At 40.7% G+C, this 24,860-nt stretch overlaps 2 protein-coding genes and 1 long non-coding RNA gene across 5 annotated transcripts in view; 1 reads left to right on the top strand and 2 right to left on the bottom strand.

The window, feature by feature from the left end:
- micos13 (mitochondrial contact site and cristae organizing system subunit 13) overlaps positions 1-358 on the bottom strand; it is a 58,723-nt gene extending 58,365 nt beyond the window's left edge. Inside the window, exon 1 of the mRNA XM_073862202.1 lies at positions 184-358. Coding sequence (XP_073718303.1) covers positions 184-212 — 29 coding nt within the window. The 5' untranslated portion in view covers positions 213-358. The remainder of the gene's footprint in view (positions 1-183) is intronic.
- A 353-nt stretch (positions 359-711) lies between these two features.
- hsd11b1la (hydroxysteroid (11-beta) dehydrogenase 1-like a) lies at positions 712-4,685 on the top strand. Of its 2 annotated transcripts, XM_073862199.1 has the most exons (7): positions 712-951; positions 1,074-1,126; positions 2,188-2,318; positions 3,022-3,225; positions 3,364-3,457; positions 3,532-3,697; positions 4,008-4,685. In XM_073862199.1, the coding sequence occupies exons 1-7, from the start codon at positions 899-901 to the stop codon at positions 4,189-4,191; spliced, it is 885 nt and encodes a 294-aa protein (XP_073718300.1). In that variant the 5' UTR covers positions 712-898; the 3' UTR covers positions 4,192-4,685. The 2 variants fall into 2 exon arrangements, with proteins under 2 accessions (XP_073718300.1, XP_073718301.1); XM_073862200.1 differs by lacking the exon at positions 712-951 and having other exon boundaries at positions 960-1,126; positions 4,008-4,684.
- Positions 4,686-23,853: 19,168 nt separating this feature from the next.
- LOC141359261 (uncharacterized) overlaps positions 23,854-24,860 on the bottom strand; it is a 45,593-nt gene continuing 44,586 nt past the window's right edge. For both annotated transcript variants that reach the window (XR_012365681.1, XR_012365680.1), the window contains exons 4-5: positions 24,282-24,366; positions 23,854-24,167 (exon numbers count right to left, since the gene is read on the bottom strand). This is a non-coding gene — a long non-coding RNA (uncharacterized lncRNA). The remainder of the gene's footprint in view (positions 24,168-24,281; positions 24,367-24,860) is intronic.

The following is a 24,860-nucleotide window of genomic DNA, read 5'->3' as shown; positions in this document are numbered from 1 at the left end:
CCAGAATGTCATTAAAACACACCAGTGGCTTTGCTGTCATCAGTATTAAACATGTTACCCCTTAAAGTACCCTCCCCGCAGAGCCCCCCCACATAACAAATCCCAATTTAACCCCTGCTGTTGACACACACTTGTAAGCTAACGGCTAACTAGCTTGATATGTAGCAATGAAAAGACACTTACTTGACTAGAGGGAAAATCTTGGCTGCCATGGTCTTCAAAGCTAGAATATTTTATAAAGATAGAGTCTACAAAGCACAATTTGTGAACGCACTACTTTTTACTTTTTTTATCCTCCTACAGTACATTGACAGCGAGCTGACAAGGGCATTTGCACCAGCAGAACAGCAGCCGGTGTAAATAAAGTTTGTTTTGAATGATGAACGAGGATTCTACAATCCGCACATTCGCCATAAAATATAAGAAGATTAAATTATAGTTTATAAGATTAATTTGTCTGTACGCTTCAAACACAATAAAACTATAGATAATTGGTTGTTATTAAATCTTCTTTAACTGGAAAAAATGTTTTTATATCTTAGTAAATGTGATCAAACTAAAAGGTGTGTTCGACTTCATGTGACGCTGCGCAGACCAATCGGAGTATGACAACAAAGTATCGCGAGAACGATACACGCGAGAGTGCAGCTCTGTCGTTTTGCGTCTGTTTCTTAATATTTTAAAACATTGTATTAATTTCCCTAAATTCATTTCAATAGTCTTAATTTAATGGGATTAAATTGGATTCTATACCGAGTTCTTTATATTTATAACCCATTTCCAACAACAATGAAAACAACAAACAATAATAACATTAATAATAATAGCTAAATAACATGAATTTATTGCTCCCATGATTATCTATCTAAGCCGTTGTTAAATCAGTTTGAACTTTGCCATGGCTCCGCCTGTCCGAATTTTCTCCCACTTTTTGACACACGTATCAGATAAGTAAGTTTACACCAACTTACAGTTGATATCCGGCTCTACCGGTTCTTGTGTCAACCGACTATTTTACTTTCACGCATTTTTCCGACAATGAAGTTTAAAGTCAAGTTATTTTTGTTCTGCAGCATAATCGTCGCTTTCATTGCGGTTCAATGGAGTGGTCCGTCTTTTAACCCAGGTACAGTTATGCGCATTTAACTTACATTCCCACTAAAGTCGGGTGGTGGATACAGGAAGAGGTTCTTATATATTGGGTTAAATCTGCAACTTAACACTGTGAATAAGCTGTTGTTCCCGTTAAATCGTAGGCTGACAATTATGATATGCAGCAGGTTATCGCTTTTTTTTTCGCGCTAAACAATCTGCTGACTGTACATTATTATCCCGCGTATTACAAGGCTATTTACCTCATAAGTAAGGTAAATAACATTAAATATTGATTTGAAATATTTAATTTTCCTCGCAGACCTTCCGCGAGGAAAACCCGTTTACTTTCGGTTTTGATAAAACGTTATGTCATTAACACACTATTTGGTTTAGTCATTTATCAATATAATGTCATATATGTTATTAAAGGCATATTTATATAAATTTTTGTGTAATATTAAACTGTACCTGGCAAAGTGATTAGCAGCGCTGTGAACGTGACCTCTGACATGAACTTGACCGATTCTTAGTTGTATCACTTAGTATTGCGCTTAGGTGCTTGAAAAGGTGCTTGATTTTTTTTAGACCTTTTTTTAGACCTAGATCTTATCTAAGCTTGTATGAACATATTCCACACAAAACACCATATATTTACATTCTGTATAAAGGTTTATTAGTTTGTTCAAACCAAAAAAATATGCTTTATTTAGCATCCCATTTTGCAATGGCAATTATGCAATCAAAAATGTGTGACAAGCAAACAGGCCTTTCAAAATAATAATCTTAGAGTATGTAACACTACAGAGAGGCTATTTAGATCAGATGTAAACCATTAAATGTGACTTTCTGCCAATAAAGAATATAACCATCAGTATAAAGCCATGCATGCAGTCTTTTATTAGACATCCCCAGATGGTGAAAGTATTCGGCTCCTCTGGCTAAACAAAACAAACATAACTTTCATGAAATGTATTAGTAATTAGTCATGACCTTCATAGTCAATCAAATACACATTAATACGCTGTTAAGAGATTTATTGTAATGACTCAAAATGTTGATTGTAAGTCATATTATGATCTGTATGTTTTTCAGAGTCTTTAAAAGGAGCCCGGGTGCTGGTGACCGGTGCCAGCACAGGGATTGGTGAACAGTTGGCATATCACTATGCCCGTTTGGGAGCCCAGCTTGTTATCACGGCGAGAAGGGAAAATGTCTTAGCGCAGGTCAATAGGTTTATTACTTGTTTACATTTCAAAATCTACATTGAATTTTTTTTTTTTAAACGACTTGACGGATGTAGTTTTGGACATATTTATTTTAAAAGGACAATATCATGAAATTCTGACTTTTTACAAGTTTAAGTGCTATAATTGGGTCCCCAGTGCTTCTATCAACCTAGAAAATGTGAAAAATAACAAGTTTTGGTAAACCATTCTCTGCAAGCATGTGAAAAATAGCTCATTGAAATTTGACTCCCCTCGTGATGTCAGAAAGGGATAATGCTGCCCCTTAATCTGCACTATCCAACCATGACACTGCCATTTAGTGCAGAGATCAGCTTATTTGCATTAAAAAGGACACACCCAAAAACGCCAAATTTTTGCTCACACCTACAAAGTGTCAATTTTAACAGGCTATAATATAGATCTATATGATCTATATGATATTTTGAGCCAAAATCTCACATACATACACTGGGGACATCTTTAAAAAAGTATTGTGAAATGTCCCATTTAAAGCCTTACATCACAGTAATGAACCAGTATTTATTGCAAAAAAAAAAAAAAATTGGCTCCACCCCTACGGCTCCACCCCTAAGTGCAAGATGAGTCATCAATATATTTGGTCTTTTTTAAAGTAATTTTTTATGAACAATTCACCTGCTTTTGGATATTTTAGCTGCAAATTGTATTTATCTGACTGCAGGTTGTAAAGAAGTGTCTGGAAATGGGTGCACAGAAAGCCTTGTTTATCGCTGCAGACATGGCCAACCCTACAGATTCGGAGCGGGTGGTGCATTACACGATCGATCAGCTTGGGGGGCTTGATTTCCTGGTTCTGAATCACATTGGGCCCAGTCCATATGGAATGTGGGATGGAGACGTAGAGCACATTCAATGGCTGCTACAGGTGTGTATCTACAGTTCGTGGAAGCTTATATGTTTTATGATAAATGTTGGGTAAACTTGACTTACATATGGATTCATAATCAACCCAAGTACATCATTTGAATCTATAAAGTGTCATATTTTTATGCTTTCTTTATAGGTCAATTTTCTTAGTTATGTCCAGATGGCTCAGAAAGCTTTGCCAACACTTGAAAGTAACAAAGGATCGATAGTTGTGGTTTCCTCACTACTGGGTGATTAAACTATTAACTTTATACAACCATTTTATTTTAAGACAATGCTTATATAATCTCAAACTTTTTTTAAGGAAAAATGCCCGGTCCTTTTGCATTGCCGTACTCTGCAACAAAGTTTGCCCTAAATGGCTTTTTTGGAGGGCTGCAACATGAACTAGCCATGCAAAGAAGCAACGTATCTGTCACCATCTGCACTCTCGGTCTTATCGACACAGACAATGCAATGGAAAAAATCAAGTGAGATATGACTCTGTTTTTCTGACAAACAACCACACATTGTGGGTTTCTTCGTAAATCAATTAGGTTAGGTAAACTATCTCCATGACTAAAGCTGATTTAAATTCCCAGTTTATTAAATTTGTAAATATGCACATATTTACAGTTCTTGCAAGCATTAAACTGTTAAACTTTTCTTCCAAAGGGTAAAGTCTTACTCTTAGTCATAAATAGTAATTGCTCACTGATTTATGTAACTCAAGCGATCATGTTGCAAATGTCTGAGGTTTACACTTCTTATCTCTTCGTATCTCTATTCTGATTAATACAGAGGTTACATTGATATGACCGCCTACCCTGCACACGAAGCCGCTTGGCAGATAGTTGCAGCCGGAGGGTCTCGGCAGACGGAGGTCTTTTACCCCTGGTACACCTACTACGCTTGTCTCTTTAGGGATTGGTTCCCCTACTGGAGGGATCTGGCTATTCGAAATTCCTACACATATAATCCATAAGCAGCAGGGAATTAGTGACTGATTCAATAGAAATCTGTGTTTGGTAAGACACATAAACATGAACTTTGTGGTTAATACATGTGCTCACACATCTTATGGTGCTCATGCGAGTGATACAGGTTCAAGTCCTGTTCTAATGCTGACTTTACGTGCTATTGGAAATGTAATAATTCCCACTTCTGAAGTCGTAATTACGAGCTTGTTGTGTTCAGGTGCTAAGTTTGCGGAAAAAATGTACAATAGGAACACTGAAACATACAGTATATGCGTCAAATGATTATTCATATTTGTAAATATGTATTGTTTAACTCTGCATCAGAGGATGCAATATTCATGTGCAATATAACATACAGAAGGAAACTTGTATTTACGATAATTCGAATAGCACGTGAAGGCAGCATCACTCTACTATCAATTATAATGACAAAAAAATCTAACTTGAAAAAATTGTTAGAATAAAAATTTTTTATGTAAAGTTGTATGTTAGTATAATTCATGTTATTTTTACAGTATTTTACTGCATACATAAACTGTGAAATGATTTTATGCATTTTTTAGGCTGAATAAAATGGAATATAAAATATGATATATAATAAAAACTTAAAAAGTGGTTTGTTTTTTGTCTTTAAATAATATTATTTTGGCTATAAGTAAAACATTAAAGGGAAAGTTCACCCCAAAATGAAAATTCTGTCATCATTTACTTCAATAGTATGAAAAAAGAATACTTTTATATAGGTTTGTAACAATACTCTCCAAACCAATCAGAGGCCCCATTGACTTACATAGTAGGAAAAAAGAATAACATGGAAGGCAATGGGGCCTCTGATCGTTTTGGATACAAACATTCCTCAAATTATCTTCATTTATGTTCATCAGAACAAATTATTTTATACAGGTTTGTAACAACACTCTTCAAACCAAACCAATCAGAGGCCCCATTGACTTCTATAGTATGAAAAACTTGTATCAATAGTATAATTTTTCGTACTGTGGAAGTCAATGGGGCCTCTGATCTGTTTGGATACAAACATTCCTTAAAATATCGTAATTTATGTTCATTAAAACAAATCATTTTAAACAGGTTTGCAACAACACTCTCCAAACCAAACCGATCAGAGGCCCCATTGACTTACATAGTAGGAAAAAAGAATACTATGTAAGTCAATGGGGCCTTTGATCGGTTTTGTTACAAACATTCCTCAAAATATCTTAATTCTTTTCATCAAAACATATCATTTTAAACAGGTTTGTAACAACACTCCAAACCGATCAGAGTCCCCATTGACTTACATAGTAGGAAAAAAGAATATTATGTTACTCAATGGGGCCTCTGATTGGTTTAAATACAAACATTCCTCAAAATATCTTTATTTATGTATATCAGAACAAATAATTTTATACAGGTTGTAACAACACTCTCCAAACCGATCAGAGGCCTCATTGACTTCCATAGTAGGAAAAAAGAATACTATGTAAGTCAATGGGGCCTTTGATCGGTTTTGTTACAAACATTCCTCAAAATATCTTAATTCTTTTCATCAAAACATATCATTTTAAACAGGTTTGTAACAACACTCCAAACCGATCAGAGTCCCCATTGACTTACATAGTAGGAAAAAAGAATATTATGTTACTCAATGGGGCCTCTGATTGGTTTAAATACAAACATTCCTCAAAATATCTTTATTTATGTATATCAGAACAAATAATTTTATACAGGTTGTAACAACACTCTCCAAACCGATCAGAGGCCTCATTGACTTCCATAGTAGGAAAAAAGAATACTATAGAAGTCAACGGAGCCTTTGATCGGTTTGGATACAAACATTCCTCAAATTATCTTCATTTATGTTAATCAGAATAAATAATTTTATACAGCTTTGTATGTAACAAGACTAAACCGATCAGTGGCCCATTGACTTACAGAGTAGGAAAAAAGAAAACTATAGAAGTCAATGGGGCCTCTGATTGGTTTGAATACAAACATTCCTCGAAATATCTTCATTTATGTATATCAGAACAAATAATTTTTTACAGGTTTATAACAACACTCCAAACCGATCAGAGGCCCCATTGACTTAAATGGTAGGGAAAAAATACTACTTTCTTTGGGTTCATCAGAACACAAAGAAATCTATACAGGTTTGTAACAACTTGAGAGAGTAAACGATGACAGAATTTTTATTTTTTAGGGGAACTATCCCTTTAAATTGACCTTAGGTTTAAGAATTGCCTGAAACCATTTTGTCCTCAAGAGTCCCCTCATAAACTCTTTTATTTCTTTGTATAACCCAAAATGTCCACAAGAGGGCAGCAGTCTCCTGACAAACATTTTAAATCCACATGTTCTCCATTCACCATCTCCAAAGTTTGACCAGTAGGTGGTTTGATCCTCCGACCGCTCAGATAAAGCAATTGACAGTCCTTCATTATAAGGATGCTCCAAAAGAACTCACTAAAAATGACCAAGGGTGGATGTTTACGTTCAGAATTCATCTTTGAAGATCTAGAGGAACTGGAAATACATCAATCTGTATCACTTTCCAATACTTGACAGGGTAAGAGGAGAAATCCAAGCCAGTACCTCCTCCTACTTAACGGCTTTGCAATACACGCCATCATTTTTTACACACTTTCCCCTTCTTTCCCAGACACACACCCGCACATGCCCGCATATACACACTCACTCATGGGGGAAGTGAGCGGGGCCGGGCTGGCTGGGACAGCAGCCAGTAACACCTGCAACAGATTAGTGCTCCTAATGCTGAGCAATAAATCCCCCCACCCTCACCCAGAATCACGAACGTGCACTGCAAACACATCTGTCTGCCTGTATAGCAAACCTTTATAAGAAGTATTAATCTGCAGACCATCTTACACTGTCGGAAAGTCCTAATATGTACAATTTAGCTACAGATATGTATACATTTGGCACCTATATGTACCTTTGAGGTACTACTATGGACTTTTAGGTACAAAGGTGTAGTTTTTTGAAAGGGTACCACCCCGGTGACCTCTACAATCCAGCCTTTTCAAAAGACAACCGATGTCAATGGCTTTCTTAAAGCAACCCGCATCTGTCAATCAAAACAGGATATCTGTATCTGCTATAATAATAGCATTACTGCTAACGAAGCGACTGTATAGTGGTGAAATGTTGAAAGGGGGGCTTTGGATGTAAAGGGCGTGTAAGCCCACCCTAGCTAGCCTCCTGACCTACCCACTATGCTTTTCAAAAAGCACACAATGGTTGACACCTGTGTCTTTTCAGAGCGACCACTGTTATTGTTTACACAGTGAGGAGAGGAGAGGAAGAGGCCACAGGAGCTGTGAAGCGGGTCAGAGCCGCGACCCTATTTTTAATTAGGACACCTCGCCCAAGCCCAAACACACACTGGGAGTGAGGGTGTATGGGGGGTGGGAGGATGGACTGTACTTTTTAATTTCTGCAAAATGGAAGTTAAAGGGATAGTTAATTGAAAATGCCGTCTTTGTGCACACAATGGCATTGATTAAATAATTAGGGGTCATCTGCCATGGATCCGAATATGTTTGCGGGTATTACCTTTGACGTGACATGTTTTCAGACCTGTATCTGAGCTTAACAAAGTCCCATGCCCAATTACGCATGGTGTTTGTCTTTATCGTCCCTGAGGCGCCGCCTTTCCCCCCAATTTGGGGGGCTCATGGGTGGCAGGGTGGGGGATCTTGTTTTCTCTCCTCTATAAAGGAGAGAAAGACCAATTAACAAAGGATAAGAAGTGAACCGTAAATACCCTCAACAAGGCCCAGCAAGAACAAGAACTTGCATTCTCTCTCTCACTCTCTCTTACCCCATCTTCTGTCCTCTCCACCTATCACAAAAGGAAGGCTCAGGGCTTACAAAGTGCCAATTACCACCGAATGTTTGGCCCTTGCGCTTCACTCCCCGAGCTACTGACAGCAATGGTGTTCGGGTTAATACAGAAGGCCTGCGAAGAATTACAATTCTCCTACTTTGGCTCCCCATCCTCATCCATCCCTCTCTCTTTCTTTTCTCATCCCCAATTCAATTCCTTTATTTTGCTTGCAGTGGATCGAGTGGCTTTACAGTTCAATGCACGTTCAAATGGTGACTCTCCAAAGAATTTCGTTTGGAGAGGAGCAGATCTTCAACAAAGTAGAGATTGCAATTGGGGGTGGTTGGTAAAAAAATAGTAATCTATGAAAAAACTCAGATTGTGTAGCTTGTTGCGGAGAGATGAGCTTTTACTGTTTTAAGGGAACAGAATGTTCTTTTTACCATGAACACTGCAGAAACCACATAACAACATGCTAAAATATTTAACTCAACTTAGCAACTACAAAGTAACACTGTCAAAACCCAGAACTCCAAAGCAATAGCACAGCCTTGTGCCTTAGTAACCATAAACTAACATACTGGCAACCCCTCAAAATACCTTAGTAACAGCATAGCCATGTGCTAAAAACACTTACCCTGCGTCCAGAATTGCATACTTTGACAGTACGTACTGAATTAGACCTCATCGACTGTTACAACAGTACATTCATATAGTATGAATATGGGTTGTGTGAATGAAATTCAGACATACTACATCTGCCATGTAGATGTATCATGTGACATACGTTGTCATAACACCAAATGAGCCGTTAACTTGGATGATGTTAAACAATTTGTACATACTACTCGCCTCGCCTACTGATTTTCGCCTACTACATATTATGGAACTACGTGATTTCGGGCACAGCGTTAGAACACCTTAGCAACCACATAGCCATGTGCTAAAACACTCAAATCACCTTATCAAACACATAACAACACACTGGTAATCCCTTAAAACCCCTTAGCAACAACATAGTTGCATGCTAAAAACCCTCAGAACACCCTAGCAACACCAGAGCCCTTGGCTAAATCACTCAGAACACCTTAGCAACCACATACACCAACACTCTGGCAATCCCTCAAAACAACATAGCAACAACATAGATAAAATGAAAACCCAGAACACCATAGCAACACCAGAGCCATGTGCTAAAACACTCAACACCTTAGAAACTCCATAGCAACACTCTAGCAATACCTCAAAACACCTTAGCAACAACATAGCTGCATGCTAAAAACCCTCAGAAAACCCTAGCAACACCAGAGATATTGACTAAATCACTCACACCTTAGCAACCACATAACAACACTCTGGCAATTCCTCATAACACCTTAGCAACAACATAGATGCATGATATAAACCAACAGAACACCCTAGCAACATCAGAGCCATGTGCTTAAAACAATTAGAATTATCACATAGTAACCCTGCTGAAAAAACAGCATCAACCCCGCATGGACCAGCATGGGAATTATGCTGGTCTATGCTGGTTAAGCTGGTGGTCACCAGCATACCAGCACCAAAACACACCATATGCTGGTATGACCAGCATGGGATGCTGGTGCTAATGTTGGTTTAGCTGGTGCTAATGCGGGTTTGGTGCTGGTTTAGCTGGTGCTAATGCTGGTGCTGATGCTGGTTTGTTGCTGGTTTAGCTGGTGTTCACTAGCAAACCAGCACCAAAACACAATGCTGCTGGTCTTGCTGGTATGCTGTTTTTTTTCAGCAGGGAATACTGGCATCTACTTTAAAACACGTTAGCAACAACATAGCCATATGCTAAAAACCCTCAGAACACCCTAGCAACAACATAGCTGCATGCTAAAAACCCTAACACCACCCTAGCAACCACATAGTAATACTTTGGCAATTCATCAAATCACCTTAGCAACAACATAGCCAAAACCCCTCAGAACACCCTTGCAACACCGGAGTCATGTCATAAAAACACTAAAAACACCTTAGCAACCACATAGTAACACACTGGCAACTCCTCAAAACACCGTAGCAACAACATAGCCATATGCTAAAACCCCTCAGAACACCCTAGTGACACCGGAGTCATGTGCTAAAAACACCAAGAACACCTTAGCAACCACATAGTAACACACTGGCAACTGCTCAAAACACCTTAGCAACAGCATAGCCACATGCTTAAAAAACCTTCAAAAACACCCTAGCAACCCCAGAGTCATGTGCTAAACCACTCACAACACCATAGCAACCACTTTGCAACCCCCTCAAACACCTTAGGAACAACATAGCCCCATGCTAAAAAACACAGAACCCCCTATCAACTGCATAGCCATGGGCTAAAACACTCAGAACACCTTAGCAACCACATAGTAACACTCTGGCAACTCCTCAAAACACCTTAGCCACAACATAGCCACGTGGTATAAACCCATAGAACACCCTAGCAACACCGGAGTCATGTGGTAAAACACTCAGAACACCTTAGCAACCACATAGTAACACACTGGCAACTCCTCAAAACACCTTAGCAACAGCATAGCCACATGTTTAAAAAACTTCAAAAACACCCTAGCAACCCCAGAGTCATGTGCTAAACCACTCAGAACACCATAGCAACCACTTAGTAACACTCTGGCAACTCCTCAAAACACCTTAGCCACAACATAGCCACATGATATAAACCTATAGAACATCCTAGCAACACCGGACTCATGTGCTAAAAACACCCAGAACACCTTAGCAACCACATAGTAACACACTGGCTACTCCTCCAAACACCTAAGCAACAACATAGCCACATGCTAAAACCCCTCAGAACACCCTAGCAAAACTGGAGTCATGTGATAAAAACATAGTAACACACTGGCAACTCCTCAAAACACCTTAGCCACAACATAGCAACGTGATATAAACAGTGGTGTAGTGCAGGGTAGACACAGGTATACGGAGTATACCCACCTCTTTATTTGATGGCATGGGGTATACCCACTTCTACTGGGGGCATACATTAAGAGTATACCCACTTCTACTAGGGGCATAAACTAAGAGTTTACCCACTTCTCCAGACACCACTACACCACTGGATATAAACCTATAGAACACCCTAGCAACACCGGAGGCATGTGATAAAAACACTGAGAACACATTAGCAACCACATAGTAACACTCTGGCAACTCCTCAAAACACCTTAGCCACAACATAGCCACGTGATTTAAACCTATAGAACATCCTAGCAACACCGGAGTCATGTGCTAAAAACACTCAGAACACCTTAGCAACCACATAGTAACACACTGGCAACTCCTCAAAACACCTTAGCAACAGCATAGCCACATGTTTAAAAACCTTCAAAAACACCCTAGCAACCCCAGAGTCATGTGCTAAACCACTCAGAACACCATAGCAACCACTTCGCAACCCCCTCAAACACCTTAGGAACAACATAGCCCCATGCTAAAAAACACAGAACCCCCTAGCAACTGCATAGCCATGGGCTAAAACACTCAGAACACCTTAGCAACCACATAGTAACACTCTGGCAACTCCTCAAAACACCTTAGCCACAACATAGCCACGTGGTATAAACCCATAGAACACCCTAGCAACACCGGAGTCATGTGGTAAAACACTCAGAACACCTTAGCAACCACATAGTAACACACTGGCAACTCCTCAAAACACCTTAGCAACAGCATAGCCACATGTTTAAAAAACTTCAAAAACACCCTAGCAACCCCAGAGTCATGTGCTAAACCACTCAGAACACCATAGCAACCACTTAGTAACACTCTGGCAACTCCTCAAAACACCTTAGCCACAACATAGCCACATGATATAAACCTATAGAACATCCTAGCAACACCGGACTCATGTGCTAAAAACACCCAGAACACCTTAGCAACCACATAGTAACACACTGGCTACTCCTCCAAACACCTAAGCAACAACATAGCCACATGCTAAAACCCCTCAGAACACCCTAGCAAAACTGGAGTCATGTGATAAAAACATAGTAACACACTGGCAACTCCTCAAAACACCTTAGCCACAACATAGCAACGTGATATAAACAGTGGTGTAGTGCAGGGTAGACACAGGTATACGGAGTATACCCACCTCTTTATTTGATGGCATGGGGTATACCCACTTCTACTGGGGGCATACATTAAGAGTATACCCACTTCTACTAGGGGCATAAACTAAGAGTATACCCACTTCTCCAGACACCACTACACCACTGGATATAAACCTATAGAACACCCTAGCAACACCGGAGGCATGTGATAAAAACACTGAGAACACATTAGCAACCACATAGTAACACTCTGGCAACTCCTCAAAACACCTTAGCCACAACATAGCCACGTGATTTAAACCTATAGAACATCCTAGCAACACCGGAGTCATGTGCTAAAAACACTCAGAACACCTTAGCAACCACATAGTAACACACTGGAAACTCCTCAAAACACCTTAGCAACAGCATAGCCACATGTTTAAAAACCTTCAAAAACACCCTAGCAACCCCAGAGTCATGTGCTAAACCACTCAGAACACCATAGCAACCACTTCGCAACCCCCTCAAACACCTTAGGAACAACATAGCCCCATGCTAAAAAAACACAGAACCCCCTAGCAACTGCATAGCCATGGGCTAAAACACTCAGAACACCTTAGCAACCACATAGTAACACTCTGGCAACTCCTCAAAACACCTTAGCCACAACATAGCAACGTGGTATAAACCCATAGAACACCCTAGCAACACCGGAGTCATGTGCTAAAAACACCCAGAACACCTTAGCAACCACATAGTAACACACTGGCTACTCCTCAAAACACCTAAGCAACAGCATAGCCACATGTTTAAAAAACCTTCAAAAACACTCTAGCAACCCCAGAGTCATGTGCTAAACCACTCAGAACACCATAGCAACCACTTCGCAACCCCCTCAAACACCTTAGCAACAACATAGCCCCATGCTAAAAAACACAGAACCCCCTAGCAACTGCATAGCCATGGTCTAAAACACTCAGAACACCTTAGCAACCACATAGTAACACTCTGGCAACTCCTCAAAACACCTTAGCCACAACATAGCCATGTGATATAAACCTATAAAACACCCTAGCAACACTGGAGTCATGTGCTGTAAACACTCAGAACACCTTAGCAACCACATAGTAACACACTGGCTACTTCTCAAACAGCTTAGAAACAACATAGCCACATGCTAAAACCCCTCAGAACACCCTAGCAAAACCGGAGTCATGTGATAAAAACACTAAAAACACCTTAGCAACCACATAGCAACACACTGGCAATTCCTCAAAACACCTTAGCAACAACATAGCCACATGCTAAAACCACTCAGAACACCCTAGCACAGTGGTCTCAAACTCCCGGCCCGCGGGCCATTTGCGGCCCGCCCTCCCCCTCTCTGCGGCCCGCGGCACCTTTCAACAATATAACATAATCTGGCCCGCAGAAAGATTTTTATTCAATTTGTTTCATATTTCTTCCATTTTTAATTTAAATGTTTAAGGGTTCGTTCACATGTCGAGTCTAACAACGTGTGTTAAAAGGAGTCAAGGCGTTTCTTACTTTCTAAAGTGCTGGGGAGCGGAAGTTGCGTTCCGTGGCGTGTGTCGCGTCACCCGTTGCTACGCAGCCATGAGCCGCGGGCGCTCCGTGATTGCGAGGATAACGGAATGCGTGATCGGACTTTAATTCCTCATCTGAACCTCGCGTCAATCATATCATTTTCACCATCCAACCAGTTAATCTGTTCGGGACTTTGTAGTGTTTGTCCAGAGAAGATTTGTTACTTCCGGGTGAAAATCAGCTGTTACTCAGAGAAGAGCTGCGGTGGGGCTCACATCAAGAAGTCACAGCTTCTAATGGAGACACCGCATAATATGAGGCAGAGCCGTAGATGAAATCCGCAACATAAACTACAGATAAGAAAAATTGCCATCAAAGTGCCCAGATTAAAAGAGGAAAGATGAGGAGAAACATACAGAGGATAAAAGTGTGTATACTGCTATATATTAATGAAGTATAATATATTATTATGTAGCTTGCTATGCAATTACACCTAGCAGTATTATATATTTTATTCTGTTTAACTAGCTTAACATTGACTACCCATTCAGAAGTTTTAGGATCACTTTCACTTATTCATATTTTTCCACATATAATAGCAAATTCATTAAAACTGTGGAATAACAAAGATGGAACATAATAAAGTCAATACTATGACTGTAAACAATCCAAAATAAATCAAAACACAAACACTTACTGATGGTAATTTTTTATAAAGAGAAGGTTAAGAAATTATTTACTTACATTAAATAATGTATATTTAAAAAAAACACTGCTTTTATTATACATTAAATAATATAATTATATCAGTCAATTTACAGAAATATTGTACTTTTTTAACCTTAAAATAGCTCTGCGGCCCTCCGATTAAATGTCAATCTCAGAAATGGCCCCAAGCCAATTTGAGTTTGAGACCCCTGCCCTAGCAAAACCAGAGTCATGTGATAAAAACACCAAGAACACCTTAGCAACCACATAGTAACACTCTGGCAACTCCTCAAAACACTTTAGCCACAACATAGCCACGTGGTATAAACCCATAGAACACCCTAGCAACACCGGAGTCATGTGGTAAAAACACTCAGAACACCTAAGCAACCACATAGTAACACACTGGCTACTCCTTAAAACACCTTAGCAACAACATAGCCACATGCTAAAACCACACAAAACCCCCTAGCAACTGCATATCCATGGGCTAAAACACTCAGAACACCTTAGCAACCACATAGTAACACACTGGCAACTCCTCAAAAGACCTTAGCCACAACATAGCGACGTGATATAAACAGTGGTGTAGTGCAGGGTAGACACAGGTATACAGAGTATACCCACCTCTTTATTTGATGGCATGGGGTATACCCACTTCTACTAGGGGCATAAACTAAGAGTATACCCACTTCTCCAGACACCACTACACCACTGGATATAAACCTATAGAACACCCTAGCAACACCGGAGTCATGTGATAAAACACTCAGAACACCTTAGCAACCACATAGCAACACTCTGGCAACTCCTCAAAACACCTTAGCCACAACATAGCCACGTGATATAAACTTATAGAACACCCTAGCAACACCAGAGTCATGTGATAAAAACACTCAGAACACCTTAGCAACCATATAGTAACACTCTGGCAACTCCTCAAAACACCTTAGCCACAACATAGCCACATGATATAAACCTATAGAACACCCTAGCAACACCGGAGTCATGTGCTAAAAACACTCAGAACACCTTAGCAACCACATAGTAACACACTGGCTACTCCTCAAAACACCTTAGCAACAACATAGCCAAATGATAAAAACCAAAAAACACCCTAGCAACACCGGAGTCATGTGCTAAACACTCAGAACACCTTAGCAACCACATAGTGACACACTGGCTACTCCTCAAAACACCTTAGCAACAACATAGCCACAAGCTAAAACCCATCAGAACACTTAGCAAAACCGGAGTCATGTGATAAAACACTCAGAACACCTTAGCAACCACATAGTAACACTCTGGCAACTCCTCAAAACACCTTAGCAACAACATAGCCAGATGATAAAAACCCAAAAAACACCCTAGCAACACCGGAGTCATGTGCTTAACACTCAGAACACCTTAGCAACCACATAGTGACACACTGGCTACTCCTCAAAACACCTTAGCAACAACATAGCCAGATGATAAAAACCCAAAAAACACCCTAGCAACACTGGAGTCATGTGATAAAAAACTCAGAACACCTTAGCAACCACATAGTAACACTCTGGCTACTCCTCAAAACACCTTAGCAACAACATAGCCACAAGCTAAAACCCATCAGAACACTTAGCAAAACCGGAGTCATGTGATAAAACACTCAGAACACCTTAGCAACCACATAGTAACACTCTGGCAACTCCTCAAAACACCTTAGCAACAACATAGCCAGATGATAAAAACCCAAAAAACACCCTAGCAACACCGGAGTCATGTGCTAAACACTCAGAACACCCTAGCAACCACACAGTGACACACTGGCTACTCCTCAAAACACCTTAGCAACAACATAGCCACAAGCTAAAACCCATCAGAACACTTAGCAAAACCGGAGTCATGTGATAAAACTCTCAGAACACCTTAGCAACCACATAGTAACACTTTGGCAACTCCTCAAAACACCTTAGCAACAACATAGCCAGATGATAAAAACCCAAAAAACACCCTAGCAACACCGGAGTCATGTGATAAAACACTCAGAACACCTTAGCAACCACATAGTAACACTCTGGCTACTCCTCAAAACACCTTAGCAACAACATAGCCACAAGCTAAAACCCATCAGAACACTTAGCAAAACCGGAGTCATGTGATAAAACACTCAGAACACCTTAGCAACCACATAGTAACACTCTGGCAACTCCTCAATACACCTTAGCAACAACATAGCCAGATGATAAAAACCCAAAAAACACCCTAGCAACACCGGAGTCATGTGCTAAAAACACTCAGAACACCTTAGCAACCACATAGTGACACACTGGCTACTCCTCAAAACACCTTAGCAACAACATAGCCACAAGCTAAAACCCATCAGAACACTTAGCAAAACCGGAGTCATGTGATAAAACACTCAGAACACCTTAGCAACCACATAGTTACACTCTGGCAACTCCTCAAAACACCTTAGCAACAACATAGCCAGATGATAAAAACCCAAAAAACACCCTAGCAACACTGGAGTCATGTGATAAAACACTCAGAACACCTTAGCAACCACATAGTAACACTCTGGCTACTCCTCAAAACACCTTAGCAACAACATAGCCACAAGCTAAAACCCATCAGAACACTTAGCAAAACCGGAGTCATGTGATAAAACTCTCAGAATACCTTAGCAACCACATAGTAACACTCTGGCAACTCCTCAAAACACCTTAGCAACAACATAGCCAGATGATAAAAACCCAAAAAACACCCTAGCAACACCGGAGTCATGTGATAAAACACTCAGAACACCTTAGCAACCACATAGTAACACTCTGGCTACTCCTCAAAACACCTTAGCAACAACATAGCCACAAGCTAAAACCCATCAGAACACTTAGCAAAACCGGAGTCATGTGATAAAACACTCAGAACACCTTAGCAACCACATAGTAACACTCTGGCAACTCCTCAATACACCTTAGCAACAACATAGCCAGATGATAAAAACCCAAAAAACACCCTAGCAACACTGGAGTCATGTGCTAAAAACACTCAGAACACCTTAGCAACCACATAGTGACACACTGGCTACTCCTCAAAACACCTTAGCAACAACATAGCCACAAGCTAAAACCCATCAGAACACTTAGCAAAACCGGAGTCATGGTCTAAAACACTCAGAACACCTTAGCAACCACATAGTAACACTCTGGCAACTCCTCAAAACACCTTAGCCACAACATAGCCATGTGATATAAACCTATAGAACACCCTAGCAACACTGGAGTCATGTGCTGTAAACACTCAGAACACCTTAGCAACCACATAGTAACACACTGGCTACTTCTCAAACAGCTTAGAAACAACATAGCCACATGCTAAAACCCCTCAGAACACCCTAGCAAAACCGGAGTCATGTGATAAAAACACTAAAAACACCTTAGCAACCACATAGCAACACACTGGCAATTCCTCAAAACACCTTAGCAACAACATAGCCACATGCTAAAACCACTCAGAACACCCTAGCAAAACCAGAGTCATGTGATAAAAACACCAAGAACACCTTGGCAACCACATAGTAACACTCTGGCAACTCCTCAAAACACTTTAGCCACAACATAGCCACGTGGTATAAACCCATAGAACACCCTAGCAACACCGGAGTCATGTGGTAAAAACACTCAGAACACCTAAGCAACCACATAGTAACACACTGGCTACTCCTTAAAACACCTTAGCAACAACATAGCCACATGCTAAAACCACACAAAACCCCCTAGCAACTGCATATCCATGGGCTAAAACACTCAGAACACCTTAGCAACCACATAGTAACACTCTGGCAACTCCTCAAAACACCTTAGCCACAACATAGCCATGTGATATAAACCTATAGAACACCCTAGCAACACTGGAGTCATGTGCTGTAAACACTCAGAACACCTTAGCAACCACATAGTAACACACTGGCTACTTCTCAAACAGCTTAGAAACAACATAGCCACATGCTAAAACCCCTCAGAACACCCTAGCAAAACCGGAGTCATGTGATAAAAACACTAAAAACACCTTAGCAACCACATAGCAACACACTGGCAATTCCTCAAAACACCTTAGCAACAACATAGCCACATGCTAAAACCACTCAGAACACCCTAGCAAAACCAGAGTCATGTGATAAAAACACCAAGAACACCTTAGCAACCACATAGTAACACTCTGGCAACTCCTCAAAACACTTTAGCCACAACATAGCCACGTGGTATAAACCCATAGAACACCCTAGCAACACCGGAGTCATGTGGTAAAAACACTCAGAACACCTAAGCAACCACATAGTAACACACTGGCTACTCCTTAAAACACCTTAGCAACAACATAGCCACATGCTAAAACCACACAAAACCCCCTAGCAACTGCATATCCATGGGCTAAAACACTCAGAACACCTTAGCAACCACATAGTAACACACTGGCAACTCCTCAAAAGACCTTAGCCACAACATAGCGACGTGATATAAACAGTGGTGTAGTGCAGGGTAGACACAGGTATACAGAGTATACCCACCTCTTTATTTGATGGCATGGGGTATACCCACTTCTACTAGGGGCATAAACTAAGAGTATACCCACTTCTCCAGACACCACTACACCACTGGATATAAACCTATAGAACACCCTAGCAACACCGGAGTCATGTGATAAAACACTCAGAACACCTTAGCAACCACATAGCAACACTCTGGCAACTCCTCAAAACACCTTAGCCACAACATAGCCACGTGATATAAACTTATAGAACACCCTAGCAACACCAGAGTCATGTGATAAAAACACTCAGAACACCTTAGCAACCATATAGTAACACTCTGGCAACTCCTCAAAACACCTTAGCCACAACATAGCCACATGATATAAACCTATAGAACACCTTAGCAACACCGGAGTCATGTGCTAAAAACACTCAGAACACCTAAGCAACCACATAGTAACACACTGGCTACTCCTCAAAACACCTTAGCAACAACATAGCCAAATGATAAAAACCCAAAAAACACCCTAGCAACACCGGAGTCATGTGCTAAACACTCAGAACACCTTAGCAACCACATAGTGACACACTGGCTACTCCTCAAAACACCTTAGCAACAACATAGCCACAAGCTAAAACCCATCAGAACACTTAGCAAAACCGGAGTCATGTGATAAAACACTCAGAACACCTTAGCAACCACATAGTAACACTCTGGCAACTCCTCAAAACACCCTAGCAACAACATAGCCAGATGATAAAAACCCAAAAAACACCCTAGCAACACCGGAGTCATGTGCTTAACACTCAGAACACCTTAGCAACCACATAGTGACACACTGGCTACTCCTCAAAACACCTTAGCAACAACATAGCCACAAGCTAAAACCCATCAGAACACTTAGCAAAACCGGAGTCATGTGATAAAACACTCAGAACACCTTAGCAACCACATAGTAACACTCTGGCAACTCCTCAAAACACCTTAGCAACAACATAGCCAGATGATAAAAATCCAAAAAACACCCTAGCAACACCGGAGTCATGTGCTAAACACTCAGAACACCTTAGCAACCACATAGTGACACACTGGCTACTCCTCAAAACACCTTAGCAACAACATAGCCACAAGCTAAAACCCATCAGAACACTTAGCAAAACCGGAGTCATGTGATAAAACACTCAGAACACCTTAGCAACCACATAGTAACACTCTGGCAACTCCTCAAAACACCTTAGCAACAACATAGCCAGATGATAAAAACCCAAAAAACACCCTAGCAACACTGGAGTCATGTGATAAAACACTCAGAACACCTTAGCAACCACATAGTAACACTCTGGCTACTCCTCAAAACACCTTAGCAACAACATAGCCACAAGCTAAAACCCATCAGAACACTTAGCAAAACCGGAGTCATGTGATAAAACACTCAGAACACCTTAGCAACCACATAGTAACACTCTGGCAACTCCTCAAAACACCTTAGCAACAACATAGCCAGATGATAAAAACCCAAAAAACACCCTAGCAACACCGGAGTCATGTGCTAAACACTCAGAACACCCTAGCAACCACACAGTGACACACTGGCTACTCCTCAAAACACCTTAGCAACAACATAGCCACAAGCTAAAACCCATCAGAACACTTAGCAAAACCGGAGTCATGTGATAAAACTCTCAGAACACCTTAGCAACCACATAGTAACACTCTGGCTACTCCTCAAAACACCTTAGCAACAACATAGCCACAAGCTAAAACCCATCAGAACACTTAGCAAAACCGGAGTCATGTGATAAAACACTCAGAACACCTTAGCAACCACATAGTAACACTCTGGCAACTCCTCAATACACCTTAGCAACAACATAGCCAGATGATAAAAACCCAAAAAACACCCTAGCAACACCGGAGTCATGTGCTAAAAACACTCAGAACACCTTAGCAACCACATAGTGACACACTGGCTACTCCTCAAAACACCTTAGCAACAACATAGCCAGATGATAAAAACCCAAAAAACACCCTAGCAACACCGGAGTCATGTGCTAAACACTCAGAACACCCTAGCAACCACACAGTGACACACTGGCTACTCCTCAAAACACCTTAGCAACAACATAGCCACAAGCTAAAACCCATCAGAACACTTAGCAAAACCGGAGTCATGTGATAAAACTCTCAGAACACCTTAGCAACCACATAGTAACACTCTGGCTACTCCTCAAAACACCTTAGCAACAACATAGCCACAAGCTAAAACCCATCAGAACACTTAGCAAAACCGGAGTCATGTGATAAAACACTCAGAACACCTTAGCAACCACATAGTAACACTCTGGCAACTCCTCAATACACCTTAGCAACAACATAGCCAGATGATAAAAACCCCAAAAACACCCTAGCAACACCGGAGTCATGTGCTAAAAACACTCAGAACACCTTAGCAACCACATAGTGACACACTGGCTACTCCTCAAAACACCTTAGCAACAACATAGCCACAAGCTAAAACCCATCAGAACACTTAGCAAAACCGGAGTCATGTGATAAAACTCTCAGAACACCTTAGCAACCACATAGTAACACTCTGGCTACTCCTCAAAACACCTTAGCAACAACATAGCCACAAGCTAAAACCCATCAGAACACTTAGCAAAACCGGAGTCATGTGATAAAACACTCAAAACACCTTAGCAACAACATAGCCAGATGATAAAAACCCAAAAAACACCCTAGCAACACTGGAGTCATGTGATAAAACACTCAGAACACCTTAGCAACCACATAGTAACACTCTGGCTACTCCTCAAAACACCTTAGCAACAACATAGCCACAAGCTAAAACCCATCAGAACACTTAGCAAAACCGGAGTCATGTGATAAAACACTCAGAACACCTTAGCAACCACATAGTAACACTCTGGCAACTCCTCAAAACACCTTAGCAACAACATAGCCAGATGATAAAAACCCAAAAAACACCCTAGCAACACCGGAGTCATGTGATAAAACACTCAGAACACCTTAGCAACCACATAGTAACACTCTGGCTACTCCTCAAAACACCTTAGCAACAACATAGCCACAAGCTAAAACCCATCAGAACACTTAGCAAAACCGGAGTCATGTGATAAAACACTCAGAACACCTTAGCAACCACATAGTAACACTCTGGCAACTCCTCAAAACACCTTAGCAACAACATAGCCAGATGATAAAAACCCAAAAAACACCCTAGCAACACCGGAGTCATGTGCTAAACACTCAGAACACCCTAGCAACCACACAGTGACACACTGGCTACTCCTCAAAACACCTTAGCAACAACATAGCCACAAGCTAAAACCCATCAGAACACTTAGCAAAACCGGAGTCATGTGATAAAACTCTCAGAATACCTTAGCAACCACATAGTAACACTCTGGCAACTCCTCAAAACACCTTAGCAACAACATAGCCAGATGATAAAAACCCAAAAAACACCCTAGCAACACCGGAGTCATGTGATAAAACACTCAGAACACCTTAGCAACCACATAGTAACACTCTGGCTACTCCTCAAAACACCTTAGCAACAACATAGCCACAAGCTAAAACCCATCAGAACACTTAGCAAAACCGGAGTCATGTGATAAAACACTCAGAACACCTTAGCAACCACATAGTAACACTCTGGCAACTCCTCAAAACACCTTAGCAACAACATAGCCAGATGATAAAAACCCAAAAAACACCCTAGCAACACCGGAGTCATGTGCTAAACACTCAGAACACCCTAGCAACCACACAGTGACACACTGGCTACTCCTCAAAACACCTTAGCAACAACATAGCCACAAGCTAAAACCCATCAGAACACTTAGCAAAACCGGATTCATGTGATAAAACTCTCAGAATACCTTAGCAACCACATAGTAACACTCTGGCAACTCCTCAAAACACCTTAGCAACAACATAGCCAGATGATAAAAACCCAAAAAACACCCTAGCAACACCGGAGTCATGTGATAAAACACTCAGAACACCTTAGCAACCACATAGTAACACTCTGGCTACTCCTCAAAACACCTTAGCAACAACATAGCCACAAGCTAAAACCCATCAGAACACTTAGCAAAACCGGAGTCATGTGATAAAACACTCAGAACACCTTAGCAACCACATAGTAACACTCTGGCAACTCCTCAAAACACCTTAGCAACAACATAGCCAGATGATAAAAACCCAAAAAACACCCTAGCAACACCGGAGTCATGTGCTAAACACTCAGAACACCCTAGCAACCACACAGTGACACACTGGCTACTCCTCAAAACACCTTAGCAACAACATAGCCACAAGCTAAAACCCATCAGAACACTTAGCAAAACCGGAGTCATGTGATAAAACTCTCAGAATACCTTAGCAACCACATAGTAACACTCTGGCAACTCCTCAAAACACCTTAGCAACAACATAGCCAGATGATAAAAACCCAAAAAACACCCTAGCAACACCGGAGTCATGTGATAAAACACTCAGAACACCTTAGCAACCACATAGTAACACTCTGGCTACTCCTCAAAACACCTTAGCAACAACATAGCCACAAGCTAAAACCCATCAGAACACTTAGCAAAACCGGAGTCATGTGATAAAACACTCAGAACACCTTAGCAACCACATAGTAACACTCTGGCAACTCCTCAAAACACCTTAGCAACAACATAGCCACGTGATATAAACCTATAGAACATCCTAGCAACACCGGAGTCATGTGCTAAAACACTCAGAAAACATTAGCAACCACATAGCAACAGTCTGGCAATCATTCAAAACACCTTAGCCACAACACAGCCACATGCTACAGTAAAAACTCACCAAACAACTTAACAACCACATAGTAACACATAGGCAACCATCCAGAACACCTTAGCAACTGCATAGCAACACATTGACAACATGTTGGTTTGAGGTAAAGCATTTTAAAGGGTCTAATTTCCTGTATGTACTGTATGGCATTAAACTGCATAAGGCTACAAAAACTTGACACTAATCACGTCATAAATAACAGCACCCTGCATCTACAATATGCTAGTTGCATATTACCAACAAACTGTACATTAAGCCCACTTTTAAAGTCCCGTGTTTCTGCATTTCAAATGCAAATCTGCAAAGAAAACATATACTCTCACTCCAGGCACCATCAAGTATCACCACGCTGGTTTGGGTCGTTTCGTGGATCGTATAGCAGTGACGTGGTCGTTTCTCTTCTTTGCCTGGGCTCATAAATCATCAGGCTAAATAAAAGAGAGGCCAAATGGGGTTAAACCCTTAAACATGCCCACATCTGAACATCCTTCACAGCCAACACAGGATCAGTCGATCATCGGTGTATTAAAAGAAAATCTGACCTCAAATTAACCCTGTCTAGTCCAAGTGTAAGCACTGAACGTCTGGATGATAGCAGTCAGATGAGTCTTTATACAGTAGATGTGTCTGTAATTGTAAAGAAATGGATAGTTATATTCATTTAGTAAAGGATGTTATTAGCATAAAAAAAACTTTTAAAAGACTTTCTACAACTACTATATACATTATGCCTATATAATAATAACCAAAGTTATTTTTGAGGGTCAAATCATGCAGACATATCACCTTAAAATCAACATTAAATAACACTATATCAAATAAAAAGTTTAAACATTGACACATAAACTTTTTGTTTTTTTCGATCTCAGTAGCGATTTCTTTTAAGCTGTTTTCATGATATGTGACTGGGTCATCATCAGTACCCAATGTGCATTTTTGACTCCGCTTGCATCTGTTTTTGCGCTGAGGTGGAATTTCCCGAGTCGGTGTCGTGTGAAGCGTAGTGTCTGTCTGTCTGGGGCCGCGGTGACCCCTTCAAAAGGGTGAAGCAAAGATATGAAGAGACAGAACGAGAGAGAGACAAAGAAACAAACAGAGAAGGAGATTGGTCGGAAAAGCTG

This window comes from Misgurnus anguillicaudatus, chromosome 23, assembly GCF_027580225.2.
Source record: "Misgurnus anguillicaudatus chromosome 23, ASM2758022v2, whole genome shotgun sequence".
NCBI lineage: Eukaryota > Metazoa > Chordata > Actinopteri > Cypriniformes > Cobitidae > Misgurnus > Misgurnus anguillicaudatus.
This window is presented reverse-complemented; position numbering and strand designations above follow the sequence as displayed.

Coding starts and splice junctions, on each gene's coding strand:
- hsd11b1la (XM_073862199.1), top strand. CDS start 899: ATGGCTCCGCCTGTCCGAATTTTCTCCCACTTTTTGACACACGTATCA. Junction 952..1,073: donor TTGACACACGTATCAGATAA/GTAAGTTTACAC, acceptor TTTGTTCTGCAG/CATAATCGTCGCTTTCATTG. Junction 3,458..3,531: donor TGTGGTTTCCTCACTACTGG/GTGATTAAACTA, acceptor ACTTTTTTTAAG/GAAAAATGCCCGGTCCTTTT.